Source organism: Mya arenaria, chromosome 11 (genome assembly GCF_026914265.1).
Source record: "Mya arenaria isolate MELC-2E11 chromosome 11, ASM2691426v1".
NCBI lineage: Eukaryota > Metazoa > Mollusca > Bivalvia > Myida > Myidae > Mya > Mya arenaria.
In genome coordinates, this window is record NC_069132.1 from 30,254,647 (window position 1) to 30,275,065 (window position 20,419).

The window sequence follows — 20,419 nt, forward strand, 5'->3', positions numbered from 1 at the left end:
GGATTGTTTACATGTTTGGCCATGCTTGATTACTCTTATTCGATTAAAACTAAAGGTTACAATATACTATACGTATATATCTGCAACAACGCAGTGGTCTCCCCTGGCGTGAGATTAATAAGGAACCATTTATACCATTCCTGTGTGATAACAAGTATAAATAATTAATTTCAAAGTTGGGGATCAGTCATGGGATTCTGATCCGATGGCTGATAGGCTTATCATTCAGTCATCACCAACAATTAAAAGAATGTGAATGTCTAGAACATGTACATGCAGTTCCTTTGCTCCACTCAATTAAATAGAGAAACTTGAATATTCTGAGCATTTTATTATAAGAGACTGTCATATACCAATAGCAAATACTGCTACACACTGGCATTTTACATCCAACTCAAATTGCGCACTAACGGCATACATCAGTCTACATAAACAACAAATAAAAATATGCCAAAGATGACGTAAATTACATAGAATTGTATCATGAAGATGATAAATATACAGATGTAAATGTGTGGCAAATGTCTAAGCTGATTTTATCTATGCAGTTACATATTGTATACATTTTGGCTTGAAGCCTCTTCTAATTTAGGATTAATTTAGGACATATATAATCCAGTACATGTACATAAAATCAATAACTGTATAAAACAATGAATCGAGAAAAAGGCATTTCTTCACATAATTTTCGGGTTAATATAAAAGAGCAGTAATTAGCAAATGTAATTAAAAAGTAATTGACACACATTGAAATTTTCACTTAGTTTTATGAATCATTTTAACATTTTCTCATTTAAGTGTACATGATATTATGAACATAATTATAATGAAAAAAAATAATCTATAAAATCATTACAATCTATTATAATATATATATTTAAGAGAAAAAATCACACACTATGACAAAACAATATGACTACATCATAAAATCTAGATAAAAGAATTTCAATCATAAAACATGTCCAGATATATTCTGTACAGAAAGGGCTTTTTAGACTTATAACATATCACAGGCAAAGACGACAGTATGATAAATGAATATTACAAGGAAAAATATCAAAGGCAGGGTAGAAAATGCACAAAGCAACAGAATCATATTCAAATAACAATAAACATATTTAATCCCTAATATCTCTTCGACAATCAACCTATATTACAAACATGTAATTTTTTGTGTCTAACAAATCTGACATGCAACTAGTATTCCGCAAAATGGATGTGTCACCTGTCATGAGGTAATGGCCAGTATGACCTTGGCCTTTGACCTACAAACCACTTATAGGGGTCATTTACAGACCATGATGAATGTGAATATACCAAGTGGAAAGACTCATGAGCCCAACAAGTCATTAAAGATGCACTCTCACAGAATGACAGTTTTGACATTATATTATTTTTTTGTTTCAGAATCAATTATTTTGGTACCAATGCCTTCAATTCAGTCATATGACATAACTCACAACAGAAATGATCTCAATTGGTCGAAAAACAGCTGAAAAATTAAACTTTCTTAAAGCATTACAAACTTTTAGCCATAAAACATCTATGTTCAACGATAATTCTGAAAAACTGCAATCTAATAGTCTGTCTTCTAATATCACTGGATTCATGACTTTAATGCAAAAAAATGCTCATTCCAAGACGTAAAAGATAAAAAAGGTCAATCTTAGAAAGTGCAGTTTTAAAAAGTTATAAATCAGAAATGAAAGGATGACGCCTACGCAAAACAAAGTAATCCCTGTGTATCTCATGCTTCCATGATTATATTAATTATTAGTAATTGTAGACATCAATCTTCAAGGCTCAAAGATATGACACAATAAGTTTTCTATTAACAATTCAATGACAACTACACACATTTCACCGAACATAAACACAAACATTAATGGAATGGCCAGTCGTGGGAAGACATTTCTACCATATTTGAACATCACGTCATTCTGTCAAACAATTATTTCACTGGAAAACAAAGTAAAATACTATTGCTGATACATGATAAAGTTAAAGAATGAAAACATTGGGCTAATTGATCAGAATTTCGTTAAATTAAACATTGTTGACCAGTGTGTGTTTACCACGTGATAAATTACGTCATATATGCTACATTGGAAGGAACCATTTTGCTTTAAATGAAGACTTAAGAGAAGATAACTTTTCTTTTACAACACCATTTTAAATGAAACAAAGGGCAGTATATGACACTTAAAGTACCCCGCCTTCATTTTATTTCGGAAGTTTGATAAGGTGATACGTTTCATCAAACACTTCAACAAACCATTTTCCAAAATATTGTTTTGACAGTGCTATGTCAGACGGCCGTATTGTGAAAGGGTTGTCAAAAGTGTTTTAAGAAAATAAACTCCCAATCAAACTCTGGTAAAAGACCGAAGGCGGGGCTCCATAAGCGGCATAGACTGCGCTGTTTCATTTTAAATGATGAAAAAATAGGTAAGTTATCTTTGTTTAAAGTCTTCATTCGAAGCAAAATGTTGCCTTCCGATGTAGCATTTATGATGTTATCATGTGGTATATACACACACTGTTAACTGTATCATTGTTCACTTTCAAATCTTTACTCTTGTGGAAAAATAATGGAAACACTTGTGATCTGCAGTGTTCCAAACATGTTTCAAGACAACTTTTAAAGCTGTATTTGTTTTTGCATTATTGTAAATATATTAGCACATCATCAAATCGATCACGGTTAAAAAATAACAATGATGTCATAAATCACATTGTTAACTTGAACCAAGTTCTGAACAATTAGCTAATTTAGTTAAATGCACGGTTACTGCATCAAGTTCAAATTATAGGCGTTCATACTATCAATAGCAGATTGCAGTGTCAATGCAGCATGAACATTTAACAAGGAAGAATAGGTAATTGTTTTGTGTTGCTACATTAAAATCAACCCATCAGAGGTTAAATGTCAAACATTGTATTGGGCAACAAAATTGAAATGACACAATATGGTAAGTCCCTCTTTTTACACATACCACAGTACATTCAAGAGTGTGTACTGTTCATCATGCTAATATCAAAATATGTGTACATTTGTCTGTCTATCATCTATTGCACAATGATGATTGCATGTGTCTCTCAAACAGCAATTTCAATTAATAAAGGAAACACTATAAGATTTATACACAATGGGACCCTGTTATCATTGATTGGATCGTATGGTTATTTTCCGAATCATGCATGACCCAGTCGTAATCATATGTATTTCAAAACAAATTTGTATAAAGAAGTGGAAAGACAAATTTTTTTTTGAATTTGCAAGTGAAACTTTCAGCAACACTAATAATGGTGATAATAACATTTTATCAAACTAAAATTCTTGATTTTACAATATTTTGAAGTAAGATAATAAGCTGGCTGTAAAGTACTTAATTCATTAGCACTGTATAATGTTTACCCTGGTAGTCCAAGTCAAAGCCAATGTGTCTTCCCTAAACCTACCTCTAACTAAAAGTCTTTATGATCTGGGCCCCATTTCCTTAAGATATCTCAGTCATACATCTCGTGATACTTAAGAGTGCTCAGGGACAACGATCAAGTTACAGGCAGAATCTATGTGACAAATCTCCTCATGTTTCTATTATAATGCAATTTACGCCAAAAATGGGGTCATGCTTTGAAATTCATATTCTTAAGCCTTACGATCTTTACAGGAACTGGGCACTGGGGGCTTGTTTTATAACGGATCTTAGTCGTAAGTTCAATAGTATTAATTGAGTCACATATGGCAACACTTTTTTCTCAACTTTTGTGTTCCTTTTCAATACTTGCTGAAGTTGAATTCACACAAATATGTAGCAGAATGAGGAAAATATGACACTTAGATCATTTAAATTTACAAATAAGATCAACTTAAATCTTCATTGAAATAGGGACCCACTGGACACTTAAACCTCAAATTATCCTAACTCAATGAGGAACAAATAAATGATCATTATTCAAAATCAATAATAATAATTTGTACCATTTGGTCACATATCTAAGTGTTAAAACCCAGATGGTGGTCATTTTTTAGAATTTGAAATTAATTATTGATACTGTAAATATATCTATAATTCATATCCTAATTCTTTGTACCGTATATAAGTATTGTGTCAGCCAAGATTGTGACTAGAACACTTCATTTTCTATCATTCCAATAACATCCATCAATATATTGCACAAAATCATAACCATCAATAAAATTGTAACTTTCTTTAAAATATGTTGGCTGTTTACTGCCATTTCGTGATTTCAGTTTTTCACTACAACAGGCAAAATTTTTTGATCAGGCGAAAATACAAAATATTTATGGGGTGCATTTTTGCCCCGGCCACTGGGCTAATTTTTTGCCCCTTTGCCTTCTGGTAAACTTGCGCAAACTGTATCAAGTCAGACAAATCATACAGCTGCATTTTCTTGCATATCTTAAGGCAAAAATGTGCCAAGAGTTGGGTCTTTTATTTCACATTTTAGCGTGACACTTGGGTGTTTTCAAACTGCTGTTTTCGCTTTGAAATTATGAAATGGCAGAAATCAGCAACCATAACATACAATTTAAAGATAATTAGAGATACTTAACAAAAACTAAAGGTACAAGGGTCTCCTAGTGGTCTTATACTGGTACTCTATTCCAATACATTTTATTGACACAAAATAATACCCTAATGAAAAAGCTTAAGCTAATATCTGGATAATTGCAGATCATCAGTCATATTTTAATGAAGAATTGTATTTTTCAGTTTAATTTAACCACTAGAAATCATTTTAACATGAAATATTTCATTTTATACCTATGCAGAATGAGCGATACACACCACCTGTGTATGAAAGAGATCAGTCAAGGACATTGCATAAAAAGTAGTTAAAAATCATTCATACATATTTATAAAAATGTTACAAACTTAAGCCGATAGATGGAAAATCTACTTCTTCAGTTAAACATCACATATCTGTACACATCATACCTATACATGTACAGAAATGTATAAGAAATACATGTTTACTTTTCAAGCACACACATAAGGACTACCCAATTGTTTTTGTATCAACTATTTTGGATTAATCAAAGCATGATGTAAAATCTACTTCATAGATGAAGATTCACACACTATGAATATGTACAACAGATAGTATACACAATTCAAATGTTTACAAATATTAATGTTGCCATTAGAAAGGTCATGAGAGGCTTGGAGATAAAGGCAGGTGGATAAAGGCCCAAGCAAAAAATAGTTCCAAAGAATACAGTTCACACAGCCAACACTGTTAATTCAACAACAATAGTTAACTGGAAAAGTGGAAACTCTTTGGTTTATAATATGTCATCATTTTTCATCAGGAATCTTTCTACAGTGGTTATTTGCTATTAAAGGGACTCCCCCACAGGATTCAACTCCTTTATATATCGACCAAATCAAAGGAAACTTGAAATGAAAGCATTATACTGAAATACCACTTACATTTATACCACTGTCATTTTGTACATTTAAAAAAAGATTCATGCAGTGTAACTTTTGGAAAAAAATAAGTTGCTACAAAAGGCCATTCTGTTCCCTTAAATATGACTTCAAGGTTAAGTATTTTCTTAAGAGATAGTTATTATGGCATGTCAAAATTGGCAACCCTGCACACTTTGTACTGTATAGCCCTTAGTAACAATACTGTAAATGGAATGATTCTATTAGGCTAAATCAACAAATGTCTCCTTAATTGAGACTGCCAGTTGCTGTTCGGTGCTTTTAATAAAAGTAGGTAAAATAAAATAAATCCATTTTAACAACATTTAAAACAAGAGGCACATCAGTGCCTGTGCTCCACTGGCCAAAAGGTTCAAGCAAAGACCACCTAACGAACATTTTCGTCAAGTTTCATAGAAATACAATCATCAATTTTTGAGGAGAAGTTATTTAAAAAAAATTTTTACTTTAATAGCTCTGGCTGCCATGTTGTGCAGTGGACCGAAATGATTTGGGCAATTTGAGTAAAGGAGCACCAAACAAACATTTCTGTCAAGTTTTATCGAAAAAAGGTCATCGGTTTCGACGACAAGTCGTATAAAGTTTTTTTTTATTTTTTAGCTCTGGCAGCCATGGTGTGCAGTGGACTGGAACCATTTAACAAATTTTGGTTAATGACCACCCAAGGAACATTTCTGTCAAGTTTCATCAAAATCTGATCATCGGTTAACATTTAATCTGAATAGATTATGAAGCAAATATCTAACCTGAACAAGAACTGACGAGATGTTTCACTTACACTTTTCGGCCATTTAAGTTACTAAAAATAGCTGTTTCATAAACTTTCAGAATGTCACTTAAACGAAAATTAATGTTCAGTTTATATATACTTTCCTATGTATAAATGTAAGGTTTTTAAATTGATCTTTTTGTGAGAACTTTATGCTTATATGTTTACTCATAAATAATTATTGTTTAAAAATTATTTAAAGATGCTATACGTGAAAAATTAAGACATTATTTTTTTTTCTATTAAAGGGAGGTAATTCAGTAGTAAAATGTAATCAAAGCTATTAAAGCATGGCATTTCTTTTCTAACCATGTTGATATTATTACAGTCTATTCAAGCAAGATGTCTTTTGTTTTTACATAGTACCCATAGGTTCTGAAAAACAAGGAGCACTATTCCCAACAGAAGGATGTCACTCCCTATCACTGCATGAGCATCATAATAAAGAAATGTTTACTCAAACTGCAAGCTGCTCAATTGAAATAGGTATTTACCTCAAGCATACAGTTTTATAATGTGGCAAAATAGTCGGACTACTAGATTGTCATTCGGACTAGTAAAATATGCCATTATGCTAGTCCAACTGGCTAGTAGGTTAAAATGTTTTTCGTGAAGACTGCGGACGAGAAGTCCTTAAAGGTTTTTCTATTTTTAACTCTCGCAGCCATGTTGTGCAGCGGACCGGAACCATTTGGGCAATTTTGGTTAAAGGGCATCCCGATGAACATTTATGTAAAGTTTCATCAAAATCTGATAATCGGTTTCTGAGAAGATGTAGTTTAACGTTTTTTTTCTATTCTTAGCTCTGGTGCCCATGTTGTGCAGCAGACCAGAACTGTTTGGGCTATTTTGGTTAAGGACTACCCAAGTAACATTTCTGTCAAGTTTCATTGCAATACGATCATCGGTTTCTGAGGAGAAGTCGTTTAAAGGTTTTTCTATTTTTACCTCTGGGGGCCATCTTGTGCAGTGGACCGAAACCATTGAAGCAAATTTGATAAAGGACCATCCAAGGAACATTTCTGTTAAGTTTCATCAAAATCTGATCATCGGTTTCTGAGAAGATGTTCTTTAAAGGTTTTTCTATTTTTTTGCCCTGGCAGCCATGTTGTGCAGCGGACCGGAACCATTTGAGCAATTTTGGTTAAGGACCACCCAAGGAACAATTCTGTCAAGTTTCATCAAAATCTGCCTATCCGTTTCAGAGGAGATGTCGTTTAAAGATTTTGCTATTTTTAGCTGTGGCGGCCATATTGTGCAATGGACCAGAACCATTTGAGCAAATTTAATAAAGGACCACCCAAGGAACATTACTGTCAAGTTTCATCAAAATCTGCCGAACCGTTTCAGAGAAGATGTCGTTTAAAGATTTTGCTATTTTTAGCTCTGGCGACCATATTGTGCAATGGACCGGAACCATTTGAGCAATTTTGGTAAAGGACCACCAAAGGAACATTCCTGTGAAGTTTTGTCAAAATCGGCTTATCAGTTTCAGAGGAGATGTCGTTTAAAGTAAAAGTTTACGCACGCACGCACGCACGCACGCACGCACTCACGACGGACAATCTGTGACGACATAAGCTCCATGGCCTTCGGCCAGTGGAGCTAAAAATGTATATAATTAATAGATTAACCAATATAAAAACTGTGAAAGAGCCTCTTTAAAAAATTTTTTTTTTTCAAATTCCGTAAATTTCAAACCTTTAACATTTTATCCATGATATGACTTCACAATAAGCTGCCTTTTACAATTAAGTAACTTCTGTCAAAATGTAATACATGTATGTATACTGTGTAATTATACATTAGCCAGTAAACAACATGAGACATTGAAATACCGAAAACAAAATACGCATAGAACTTTCTAAATGCCAATAATATATACGTCAACTAGAATTTAAGACATCAAGGCAATAAAAAAATAAGGTTTTACCTCATTTGACAAAATTAGAAGTATAAAAGAAAAAGTTCAGTTTAAAAATCATCACCTCCTTTACTAGAACTTGAGAAAGAAAGTATAACATTCAAAAAGACTAAAATAATATCACAGAGAAAGCTTCAATATTTCATTCCCCTTTACTGGATTTAAAGTAATAACAATGAATGTATAGTTTAGTACATTCCGAACTATCATTGCTATGATTAAACTTTAAATGACCATTGGTCCAATGGAGTATAATGCCATAAGGTTTGCCAATAAATCTTACTCTAGAGGTCTTATCATTGTAAACAGCATCAAAAAGAAGTGTAGCTTACAAATGAGATGCCTGTTCTTAAACCTATACATATTAAGGTCCCTTCAAAACTTTCACCACAAATACTGACGATCAGTTCAAAAATGCTTTTGGCATTATGCACAAGTTTTATTCGATTATAGAAGGGATGTCAAAGTCTTCATATTTAGATCAAATAACATCAAAGTTCCAATATCTTAAAGCTACAGTAATGTTAGACAAAATTGTATAATAACACTTCTAGGTGATGCATACAGTCCATCAGATGGGTGGGTTACATGTCAGGTATACCGGTACTCACATTTACACAAACAGAAGAAGTATCAAAGCAGAACAAGAATTCAATATGTAGCACATCACTTTTAGTTATACTCCTAACAGGTAATAGTAGTAACAACCTGTTGTAACTGGTGAAACCATTATGGCGATGAAGATGCCCTAATTACCCATTGAAATGACAACAAAAGAATCTGCCGGTGTAAGCAAATACAAGGAACTGGGCAATTTAAAACTAGTAAATCCACTTGAGAGGGGGAAAATCCTGTCCCTAAACAACATCAGGACCTGACCTCTTCCTATCCCCACTCACTTCTACTTATCCTAAATGTGATGGTCCATTGGAAACACCAGAGTAATTGGGGAAGTTTTCGTACATAGAAGCCTCCATCTTGGCGGCGGCTGCGGCCTGTTGCTTGGCTAGCTTAGCCTTCTTTTCCCTCTCTTTATCCTGATCTGGGCGGTGGATTTTCATGTGTGCACTGCGGCTCTTCACCTTTGCAAATACTCTGAAATTGAAATGCACACAAACATATGATTGTTATTCAAAACAAAACTATTTTTTTACATTTCCAAAGTAATTTAAATAATTTATCAGTATATATGTACAGTCCTATGACATCAACTTCAAGAAAACCTTATTTTGATGCTGAAAACTTACAATGGATAGATACTTGGATACTAATTGATGTATAATATTGATTTTCAATTTCTAGAGCTATAAAACAAAGTATTACTATCCCAATTAAGTTTTTAAAGACCATCAAAACCATTAAAAGGCATTGATTGAACATACCTTCCACACAGTTTACATGGGAAAACATCCTGTGGGGCCTCAACATGCATGGGGGAGCGGGACGGGGGTGTGTGGGCTGGTTTAGTCTCAAAACGGGCGGCAGGGATGGTGGTACTTGACTTGGTGGATCGTATGTGGATCTTCATGTGGGCATTGAGGGCTGCCTTCGATGTGAAGCTCTGGGAAAAAATATTTGAACAGTTAATGCAATAATTCAAAATGAAAAATATGATCATGAACAGGTATCAATATTGTATCATATGATAAAGTGATATAATTTTGGATCCAAGCCAATTTGTACAGTCTGTACAGAAGTATGTGTCGCGGGGTCAATTTGCCCTGCTCTATATGTTTGTGTCAGTGTCATATGTCTACATGTATGTTTATCCAGTACACGTACTTTCCAAGTCCATCTTTCTTGTGATAATCCATTTTCCTATTCTTCCATTCCTTTCAGTCATTCCTATCATTCACTAATTCATATACTAATTTCACTTTCATTTTCGCTTTCACTTTCTATATTTATTAAAGTAGTTCGCCTCGTGCACAGCTGGTGGCGGTATTTTCCTCGTGCACAGCGCACTCATATTTTGTCGATGGAGACGTAAACATCGTTGGATAAATTTGGAAACTTTATTGTTTCATTTCTTTATAAAAGTGTATTTGGATAATTCCAGGTATGATTTATTACTATAATATACATGTTGGCATTGTGTGAATTTGTCTTTTGTGTAATTTGATGTATTGGCACTCATATTTTGTCGATGGAGACGTAAACATCGTTGGATAAATTTGGAAACTTTATTGTTTCATTTCTTTATAAAAGTGTATTTGGATAATTCCAGTCGCCCTGAGAGACGAACCATTTTCATTCGCGACATTGGTGGCCAGTGTAGCTTTTGGGTTTCGGCTTGGGGTCATAATCCAGCTCATTCTGCACGGTTTGGTCGTTTCGTCGAGCGCGGTCACATGACTACACACGTGATCAGGCACATGGCGAGCACATGTTATAGGTCTTCCGGGACGAGACCGGGAACCAGTGGTCAACAGTGAATGGTTGTAAACATCCGGTTTTAAATTGACAGACGATTTTGGTGACATTTCGTCTTATTTATATTTCATTTGACACTTATATAATAAGTGCGTGGTTGTGTTTGATATATATATACGTGTCTTGTGAGAATATGGACACTATTTAGTGCATTATTTCATTGGAAGTGAAACTTAGACTATTTAAATAGCAGTTTCCTTGATTTGAACGCTGATTAAATCAACATAAGCATTTCATCTGTGACGTTCTACATTGATCAACATTACACATTGGGACTTCAGACTTCATACTACATGGACAGTTTATTTAGTGTTTTGAATATTTAATTAATTAATTTTGATATTTTGATTGATTGCTTTATGAATTTATTTTTCAATTGTTTAAATTTTTGATGTATTGTTTCAGATAGTATTTTGAGTGAACATACCTGGGCACAGCACAGCATGCAGCTCTTACACATCCTGTTGCAGTTGTAGCATAACAAAGGTGTTGGTGAGCAATTAACATCGCATTACATTCATTTACTTAACAACTTATTGATAATATAAAGGCATTTGATTGACTTGAATAAATCCATTCTTCTCTTTCTTTCTACAAGTCCCTTGTGTCTGTTTTTCACTTTGTCTTTTGAGTCCACCGGTATATTATACCCCTATTATACCCCTGTGTTATTTATATATTTTGTAAAAAAAAAAAAAAAAAAAGCATAAATCTTGGTCAGATTTACTAGGTTCTTTTTGTCTTACTTCATACAGATAGACACATAGTTGTTTAGCTTTTAGCAAAGTTTAGTGTTTACACTGTGAACGTAGAGGAGAAATTGCAGTTGAACATAGTAGTAGTAATGTATGTAGTATCTAGGTCTCTTTAGTAGTCATTTTTATTGCCATATTTTTCTAGTTTTTGAATACTGATCTTTTATTTTGAAAATACAAGAACAGTATTATTTTGAGAGCGCTCTCATAGAAGGTATTGTGAAGGTTTTGAAGTTAATTAAATGAAATAATTTTTCATTTAATGAATTCAATTTACAGTATAATTTAAGTTTGCAAATCTGGTTATTTAACTATACAGTATACTGCACACAGTTGGTCATCTTCATAGTGATACATATATTCATTGACATAATAGTTTTACACATTTATCTAGTGATAAACATTGTCAAACCATTTGATAACATCAATAAATAACAAAGTGTTGATTTTAAACACTTAAAATTCTCAATTCAATATAATTACCATTATTTAAATTCATTCAAACTCATAGTCATATATGTACCCAGTTTGAATAGATTCCAATTTTCTTGTTCATACAACTTAAACATTTGGAAATATTCACTCAGTTGTTGATAAAATGGACACTACTGGTGAAATCACTGGGATCCAAGATGAGGAGCTGAATTATTTTGCAGAGCAGCTAAGAAAATCAGGGAGATACAGGGTATTTGAAACTTCTAGCACTCCTCGTTTTGATGCAGACACAACTCGTGTCCTTACGCCAACTCCTGAGAAAGTTGTGCGTCAGTTGCGACAGTTTGATTTTGAGTCAGCTGGAGGAGCTCGCCAGAAACTTCTTTCATTTTCTCCTAACAACCCATTTCTGGATGACAAGCCTAAACCAGTGGTTGCTGCTGTTCAGTCTTCATTTCAACCACCAGTTACTCGCTCAGATCCTGTTTTTGATCCTTTTGATTCACTGAAGTTTACGAACGATCGCAAAGATAGCGCATTCAAGGTTCCAAAACTTGTTGAGTTTTCTGGTGAGAAACCAGATGAATTTGACCTTTGGCTTTATGACTTGAAGTGTTTGTTGCGTAGTCAGGTTTATTCTACACCAATTATTCTTGAAGCCATTCGAAAGAGTCTTAAGGGTAGGGCTCGTTTGGTACTTTTACATGTTGGCGAGTCAGCCACTGTAGAAGATATTGTTGATGAACTGGAGGCTGTCTATGGTAATATTCACTCCAGTGAGAAACTCAAAGAGAAGTTTTATAATGCAAGGCAGGGAGCTGGTGAGTCGGTTGCTGAGTATAGTCTTCGTTTAGAGCAGATCTTGTCTAACATCACCCTTGATTCAGCAACAAAAGATGAAATGCTGCGAAACAGATTGTGGGCTGGGTTACGTAACTCTGAGCTGCACAACATGTCTCGATATAAATACGAGACTGCTCTTGGTTTTAACAAATTCCGCAAAGAGCTACGTCAGATGGAGTTGGACATGCAGCCAAAGCAACAGATTGTTGAGCCTGCTGTCCAGCAAATGAATGTAGTCGAGAGCAGATTGTTGCAGCAGATGCAAGATATGACTGCTCAGTTCAAGTTGTTAAACACTAGGGTGTCTAATATAGAGAAAGACTTCAGTGTCATCAAGAAGGGACAGAATCAGCCCAATACAAACAGAAATGCCCCAGCTTCTCCCGTCAATGAGAATAAGCCTGTGGTGGGTTTAAACAAGAACGGACCTTCATCGAAAGGGAGCCGATAGGAGGTCCGGTGCCCATTCACACAGCGCCCTTGATTGGTAGACCGAATGAGACGACTGTTCTTTTGAATGGCACATCCTGTTCTGCTTTGCTTGACACGGGTTCAATGGTTACTACTCTAAGCCAACGTTTTTATAGCTCTCTTTGCCCTAGGCCTACACTTTATAGTCTAAAAGATTTTGAACTTGATATTTCTGGTGCAAATGATGCGAAGGTTCTATATTGTGGATACTGTTTGATTGATATGACATTTCCGTCGCTGGATATTGTTCCTGTTTCTGTACCGGTACTGATCATACCTGACACAGCTTATTCATCTAGTGTTCCTATGCTGGTAGGTACCAATGTTATCAATTATGTCAAGTCATCTTCACAATTACAGCATATGCCTCCTGTATGGCAAGATGTATTGTCTTCCTTGACAACAGTTAACAAACTTTCTGTGAAGGCATTTTCAAAGAAACCAATCATAATTCGGCCGAATGAGACTAAGACAGTTACCGGTTTGGTCAGAGGAGTGGGAGATTTTACTGATGGCATGACAGACACTGACGAGCGGTCACAAGGATTGAGTGTTAGCCCCAGAGTTGTTCGGGTTAATCCAAACACGTCGTTCAGTAAGATTCCTGTTAGAATTTGCAATCTCTCTGTTAAGACTTTATCTATCATTCCCAAGTCTGTCATTTGCTCTCTTCATGAGGTCGATGTTGTTAGGAAGGTTGATCCCTCGGAGGGTTCCATTCCCAAAACACGTAACGCTGATAAGACTCTTAAAGAGCTAGGCATTTGTGTCCCCAGCGGTACATTGACACATGGTGAGCAGGAACAGGCCAGAACTTTTCTTTCTCGGTGGAAACACTTGTTTTCAACAGACATTACTGACTTGGGTTGTACGTCTTTGGTTCAGCATGAGATTAACCTTACAGATTCTACTCCATTCAAAGAGCCATATAGACGGATTCCACCTGGGATGTTTGAAGAGGTGAGGGAGCATTTGCGTGAGATGTTAGATGCAGGAGCTATTCGAGAATCTAAATCTCCTTTCTCTTCCAATGTGGTTCTCGTTAGAAAAAAGGATAAGTCTTTGCGTTTTTGTATTGACTTCCGGCGCCTTAATAGTAAAACTATTAAGGATGCTTACGCTCTTCCTCGTATTGACGAGACAATTGACGCTCTCACTGGCTCCAAGTATTTCAGTAAGCTTGACTTACGTTCCGGCTATTGGCAGGTTGCCATGAAAGAGGCTGATAAGCCCAAGACTGCTTTTTCTGTGGGGCCTCTCGGCTTCTTTGAGTGTAACAGGATGGCCTTTGGTTTAACCAACGCCCCAGCCACATTTCAGCGGCTCATGGAACGTAGCATGGGAGAACTGCACTTGAAGGAGTGTCTCATCTATTTAGATGATATAATCATATTTAGTGATTCTCTTGATAGTCATTTCAGACGTCTTGAATCTGTCTTTCAGCGCTTGGAGTCTGCTGGATTGAAACTGAAAGGGAGTAAGTGCGAGTTCTTTCAGCGAGAGGTGAAGTACTTGGGTCATGTTGTGAGTGAGTATGGAGTGCAGACAGATCCTGAGAAGATTGAAGTATTGAGGAGGTGGAAGGTGCCCTCTAATCTGAAGGAGTTTAGGAGTTTTCTCGGGTTTGCGGGGTATTACAGGCGGTTCATTCCCCAATTTGCCCGTCTCGCCAAACCACTCAACGATTTGCTTGTTGGGGACAAGAAGGAGAAGAAGAAAAGCAGAGAACGTCAGCCTTTGGAGTGGGGTGAAATCCATCAGAAGGCATTTGAGATCATTATCGATCGTTTGTGTTCGGCTCCTGTTCTTACATATGCAGACTTCTCTAAGCCATTTATTCTCAACATTGATGCAAGCAGTGTTGGTCTTGGAGCTGTTCTATATCAGAAAGTTGACGGGGTTGAAAAGGTCGTCGCATACGCGTCTCGTGGGTTACGCGGTGGTGAACGCAACTACCCGGCTCATAAGCTTGAGTTCTTGTCACTCAAATGGGCTGTCGTGGACAAATTTTACGATTACCTTTATGGTAATGAATTTTGCGTTCGCACCGACAATAACCCCTTGACCTATGCGTTCAAATCAGCGAGACTTGACGCTTTGTCACACAGATGGTTAGCAGCGTTGTCAGCCTTCAATTTCAATATTGTCTACCGTTCAGGAAAAGAGAATATAGATGCAGATATTCTTTCCCGTCTTCCTGGTGTTTCGCGGAGTGAGGAGAACGTTATGTTTCCGGACGTCATCAAAGCTTTGTTTGATTACCATCTAGTGAGAGTTTGTCCTATTATTGAGTGTTTGTCATTCTCACAAACGGCAGCTCAGACACCAAGGGACGAGGTTGATCTTGACACTCCATTAGCTGATATTGATTGGAAAGTTGAACAGGCTCGGGATAGAGCTATCAGTAGGGTGGCAGAGATTTTGAAGTCAAGTTCTAGACTGACTCGGCGCCAGATGTGCTTAGAAGATGAGTCAGTCAGGAAGTTGCTGAGGGAGCGGAACATGTTATTCTTTCGGGATGGTTTGTTGTACCGTCATGGTATGTCAAATGGTCATCCTGTAGACCAGTTGGTTGTTCCAGACGTCTTTTACGATATTATATTTGCGGGTCTTCATGATGAGGCAGGTCACCAGGGCAAAGAACGTACACTTTCTTTGATAAAATCTCGATTCTTTTGGCCAGGTCTCGACTCGTTTGTTGAAACACGTATCAGGCTCTGTGAGAGGTGCATTTGTCGTAAGACAAGAGAAAAGGTCTCTGCAGAATTGGTTTCCATCGAAACCACGTACCCTCTCGAACTTGTATGCATTGACTTTCTTACCTTAGATATGTCCAAAGGAGGATTTGAGAAAGTATTGGTCATCACAGACCATTTCACTCGGTATGCGCAGGCCATACCAATGAGAAATGAAACAGCTCGGTCCACTGCCAAAGCGCTATTTGAGCAGTTCATTGTACATTACGGGTTCCCAAGTCGTCTACATAGTGACCAGGGACGCAACTTTGAGAGTGCTATTATAAGGGAACTTTGCGACATTGCAAAGGTCGAGAAAAGTCGTACGACCCCGTATCACCCACAATGCAACGGCATGGCCGAACGTTTCAATCAAACACTTATGAACATGATTGGGACACTCGATGATGAGAGAAAACAGAACTGGAAAGCCCACTTACCAACATTGGTACACGCTTACAATGCTACTCGGCATGAGAGTACCGGCATGACGCCATACTTTTTGATGTTCGGGAGACATCCGAGACTAGCTATAGATGCGTTCTTGGGCATTGAGCCAGATTTTTGTTCTTCAGATAGGTCAACTTTTATTCAGGGTATTCAGGAGCGTCTTGGGTTTGCCTACAAAGCTGCGACTCGCGAGGCTCGACGCCAAGCACGTCGTCACAAGAGACGTTACGATACAAGAGTACGGGAAGCGAAAGTAGCGGTTGGCGATAAGGTTCTTGTCAGGATGGTTGGTATCAGGGGTCGCCACAAGCTTGCAGATCGGTGGTGCAGGGACGTGTATGTCGTCATCAGTCAGCCGAATCCTGATATCCCCGTCTTTCGAGTGAGGAAAGAGTTTGCTAGAGGTCCAGTGCGAACTCTTCACAGGAACCTTATCCTGCCTTTGTCTGGCATTCCACTTCTTGCACCTCTTCGTTCCCCTGATTCAAGGGATCTGTCTGGCATCGATGTAACCGACGATACAGATTGTTCTGGCAATATAAGTGAGGCTCAGCAAGCGTTACCGCAGAGTTCATTGTCACCTACTGCAGCTGTAGCTAATACTGCCGTTCAATGCGACAACTTACCGGATATGACACAAGCGGATGTATTACCTAGTTTGTCAACGCCATCGCCAAGGTATGTGATACCACAGCGGAGGACGAGACGCACCACTCAGCGCCCTGCCTGGATGCAGAGTGACACGTGGGTCACATAGTCACCATTTACCGTTACACCAACAATGAAATAAAATAGTGACATCAAAGGATTCACATCATTTACAATAATAGTGTGTTTTTTTGTGCGGATTGAGATTTTTTTTTTAATACACTTGAAGAAATTTTGGTAAAATCTTTTGACCAGATTTTCCGTGATATGTTTTTATACAGCTTTTGTGCCAGTTGTATAATATATGATGAAAACATAATGTGCATCATTCTGTTTAAGACATTGAGCATGTCTTAATTCAGACTACGCCATAAAGGCAGGGTCTGGTATTGCATGGAAATAGGCCTATTTCAGTTGTTGTTTTTTGTATGATTATTTAGTTTGTATGTATATGTGTAGCTAGTGTTAAACAGTGCACTTAAGTATAGAATGTAGTAGTAGTTACTGTATGGAATGTTAAGGTATTCATTTAGCTTGCAGTTGCTAATTACGGTAAACCTAAATAGACAAGCTTGTGCTCTGACAGCATTTGTTTTCATGTTAGTAACTATGGACAGTAAACTATGTACTGAATTTGAAATGTCGGGACGCCATTTACCCGAAGGGGGGAGGGTGTCGCGGGGTCAATTTGCCCTGCTCTATATGTTTGTGTCAGTGTCATATGTCTACATGTATGTTTATCCAGTACACGTACTTTCCAAGTCCATCTTTCTTGTGATAATCCATTTTCCTATTCTTCCATTCCTTTCAGTCATTCCTATCATTCACTAATTCATATACTAATTTCACTTTCATTTTCGCTTTCACTTTCTATATTTATTAAAGTAGTTCGCCTCGTGCACAGCTGGTGGCGGTATTTTCCTCGTGCACAGCGCACTCATATTTTGTCGATGGAGACGTAAACATCGTTGGATAAATTTGGAAACTTTATTGTTTCATTTCTTTATAAAAGTGTATTTGGATAATTCCAGGTATGATTTATTACTATAATATACATGTTGGCATTGTGTGAATTTGTCTTTTGTGTAATTTGATGTATTGGCACTCATATTTTGTCGATGGAGACGTAAACATCATTGGATAAATTTGGAAACTTTATTGTTTCATTTCTTTATAAAAGTGTATTTGGATAATTCCAGTCGCCCTGAGAGACGAACCATTTTCATTCGCGACATATGTTACTTTTTCAGAATAGTGTTTAAGTCTTTTATGGAATAATTCTGGTGCTTATAATAGTAATTATTACAATATTAAGCTGAAACAAACATTCATCCTCTACTTATTATAATTATAATCAAACATTATTTTCAAACATTGCAAACTTGCACCAACAACTTACAGAGTTACAGTCTGGTACATCACACGGGAAGGAAGGTACGGGGGACACAGATCTCACCGGGCTCGGCTCGGCAATCGTCAACTCGCCAACATCCTCACCTTCTAGGTCTTTCTCCTGTGAGCAGGTCCAAACATTGTACATTTTTACAGCATTGAGGCTACATTATAGTAAACATATTTTTATGAATATTTTTTTCATCAACTCTAAAAATTATTATTTCTTCAGAAATTATCATGACTAATGATGAACATTGAAGAGTTGTACAATTAGTTAATCCAGTCAAATGATCATTAATAGCCCTGTTAGATGTGCTTACATTTGTTATTAACTAATTGAAAAAAGAAACAACCTTTTTGACAAGCAATCGCACATAATCTCCAGAGTAATTGTTCATATAGTCCTATAGATCTGATAACGTTACAACAAGTATAAATGAATTTTAGAGTAAAAAAAACAAATCTTTCAGGAGGTAAACTGTAAATCATGCTCGAGGGAAACTTGGCAAAAGAAGACTACTTCAACCATCAAATGTCTCCATTTCTTTAACTATGAATTTTTTTTTTAAATAGCATAGAACATAATCAATGAGGCTAATTGTGTGTATAACTTCTCCCTGTTTGAAACTCTTGATTCCTGAACTTCTCCCAGTAACTCCTACCCTATGATCATCAAATGTGCCAATGGAGGTGCTGGCCTCGGAGATGGAATCTACGTCTTCTTCAACGCTAGCTCCGTCTCCCTCCTCCATCACATCAGATATGCTTTTTTCTGCCTCCGAAGTTGACTCCTATAGGACATGGGTAGAAATAAGTATAATTTTTAAATAAATAGACTTCTTTTAGAGGCATTCACCTCCTCTTTACTGCCTGGTTTTAAAGGCCATGGGTCTAAGAGCTAGTTTTATCTATTTTATTAAGACACAATCACCCCTTTTTTCCTCTTTCATGAGGCTGATAAAGTCTTTGATTATTTCAAAGATGGAATTGCTTTTTTAGATATTCATAAGTACTTGTTTTGTTTATTGAACATGTTCTAATAGTCATATATATTCTAGCTGTGTTTTTCCAGCCAATGGACAAGCCAGACAGGTTGCTTCAGCCAGTGACTACCGGTATGTTTTCCCAAAATGTGTAGAATTATATGACCCCATAGTCAATGTAACATAATGCAAATGAGCTTGAGTGTGAGAAACAGTGCAATGTAACATGATACAAGAAATGCCGCAATGCGACGAAACCAGGTTTCCAATGATTGACAGAAGCCTATGTCTGTTTTTCTAATTTTAGTAACAGTGATCTTAACCATAGGGACCCCAAACGCAATCACATGAAAGGTATCCATAAACTCTTCCTTTATACCAAGTTGTGTCAAGATATGTCAACCCTAACTGAAGTTATTCAGTTTCAACTGTTTTTCTATTTTTTGGAACAGTGACCTTGACCTTGACCCTAGGGACCCCAAATACAATCCCATGAAAGGTATCCATAAACTCTTTCTATAGACCAAGTTTGGACAAGATATGTCAACCCTAACTAAAGTTATTCAGTTTCAACCGTTTTTCTATTTTTAGTAACAGTGACCTTGACCTTGACCCTAGGGACCCCAAACGCAATCCCATGAAAGGTATCCATAAACTCTTCCTATAGACCAAGTTTGTTCAAGATATGTCAACCCTTACTGAAATTTTTCAGTTTCATAGGTGAGTTTGATGCTGCCCTGCCACCCGCCCGCCCGAAAAACGAGGTTCGTCATTCTTATAACCAGGTTTATAAACCTGGTTAATAAGTTCATATCAAAGCAATGAGATTGGGCAAGGAGTTTTTCCAACATCATTTACTACCCTTTCCCAAAATTATTTGTTAATTAATAGATAAAAACTATATTTATAAACCTGCTGGGTGGTTGCTGCAGCACTGGCGGTGTTGTCAGGCTGGTTTCTCGTTGAACGGAGGTTGTAATCCTGCTCTCGTCGGCGTCGGAGGATGCGCAAACGTTTGTGGTCGTCAACTAGAACTTTCTTCCACAAGTAATAAAACTGAACACACTGACGAACAGTCTTAGTTTTTACCTGGAATGA

General features: G+C 36.6%; 1 protein-coding gene across 1 annotated transcript in view; it reads right to left on the bottom strand.

The window, feature by feature from the left end:
• Positions 1-316: 316 nt before the first annotated feature.
• The window catches only part of LOC128207962 (uncharacterized), a 48,146-nt gene continuing 28,043 nt past the window's right edge, over positions 317-20,419 (bottom strand). The window contains exons 20-24 of the mRNA XM_052911188.1: positions 20,234-20,410; positions 19,001-19,129; positions 18,343-18,456; positions 9,556-9,734; positions 317-9,268 (exon numbers count right to left, since the gene is read on the bottom strand). Of these exons, the coding sequence (XP_052767148.1) occupies positions 9,079-9,268; positions 9,556-9,734; positions 18,343-18,456; positions 19,001-19,129; positions 20,234-20,410 (789 nt within the window). The 3' untranslated portion in view covers positions 317-9,078. The remainder of the gene's footprint in view (positions 9,269-9,555; positions 9,735-18,342; positions 18,457-19,000; positions 19,130-20,233; positions 20,411-20,419) is intronic.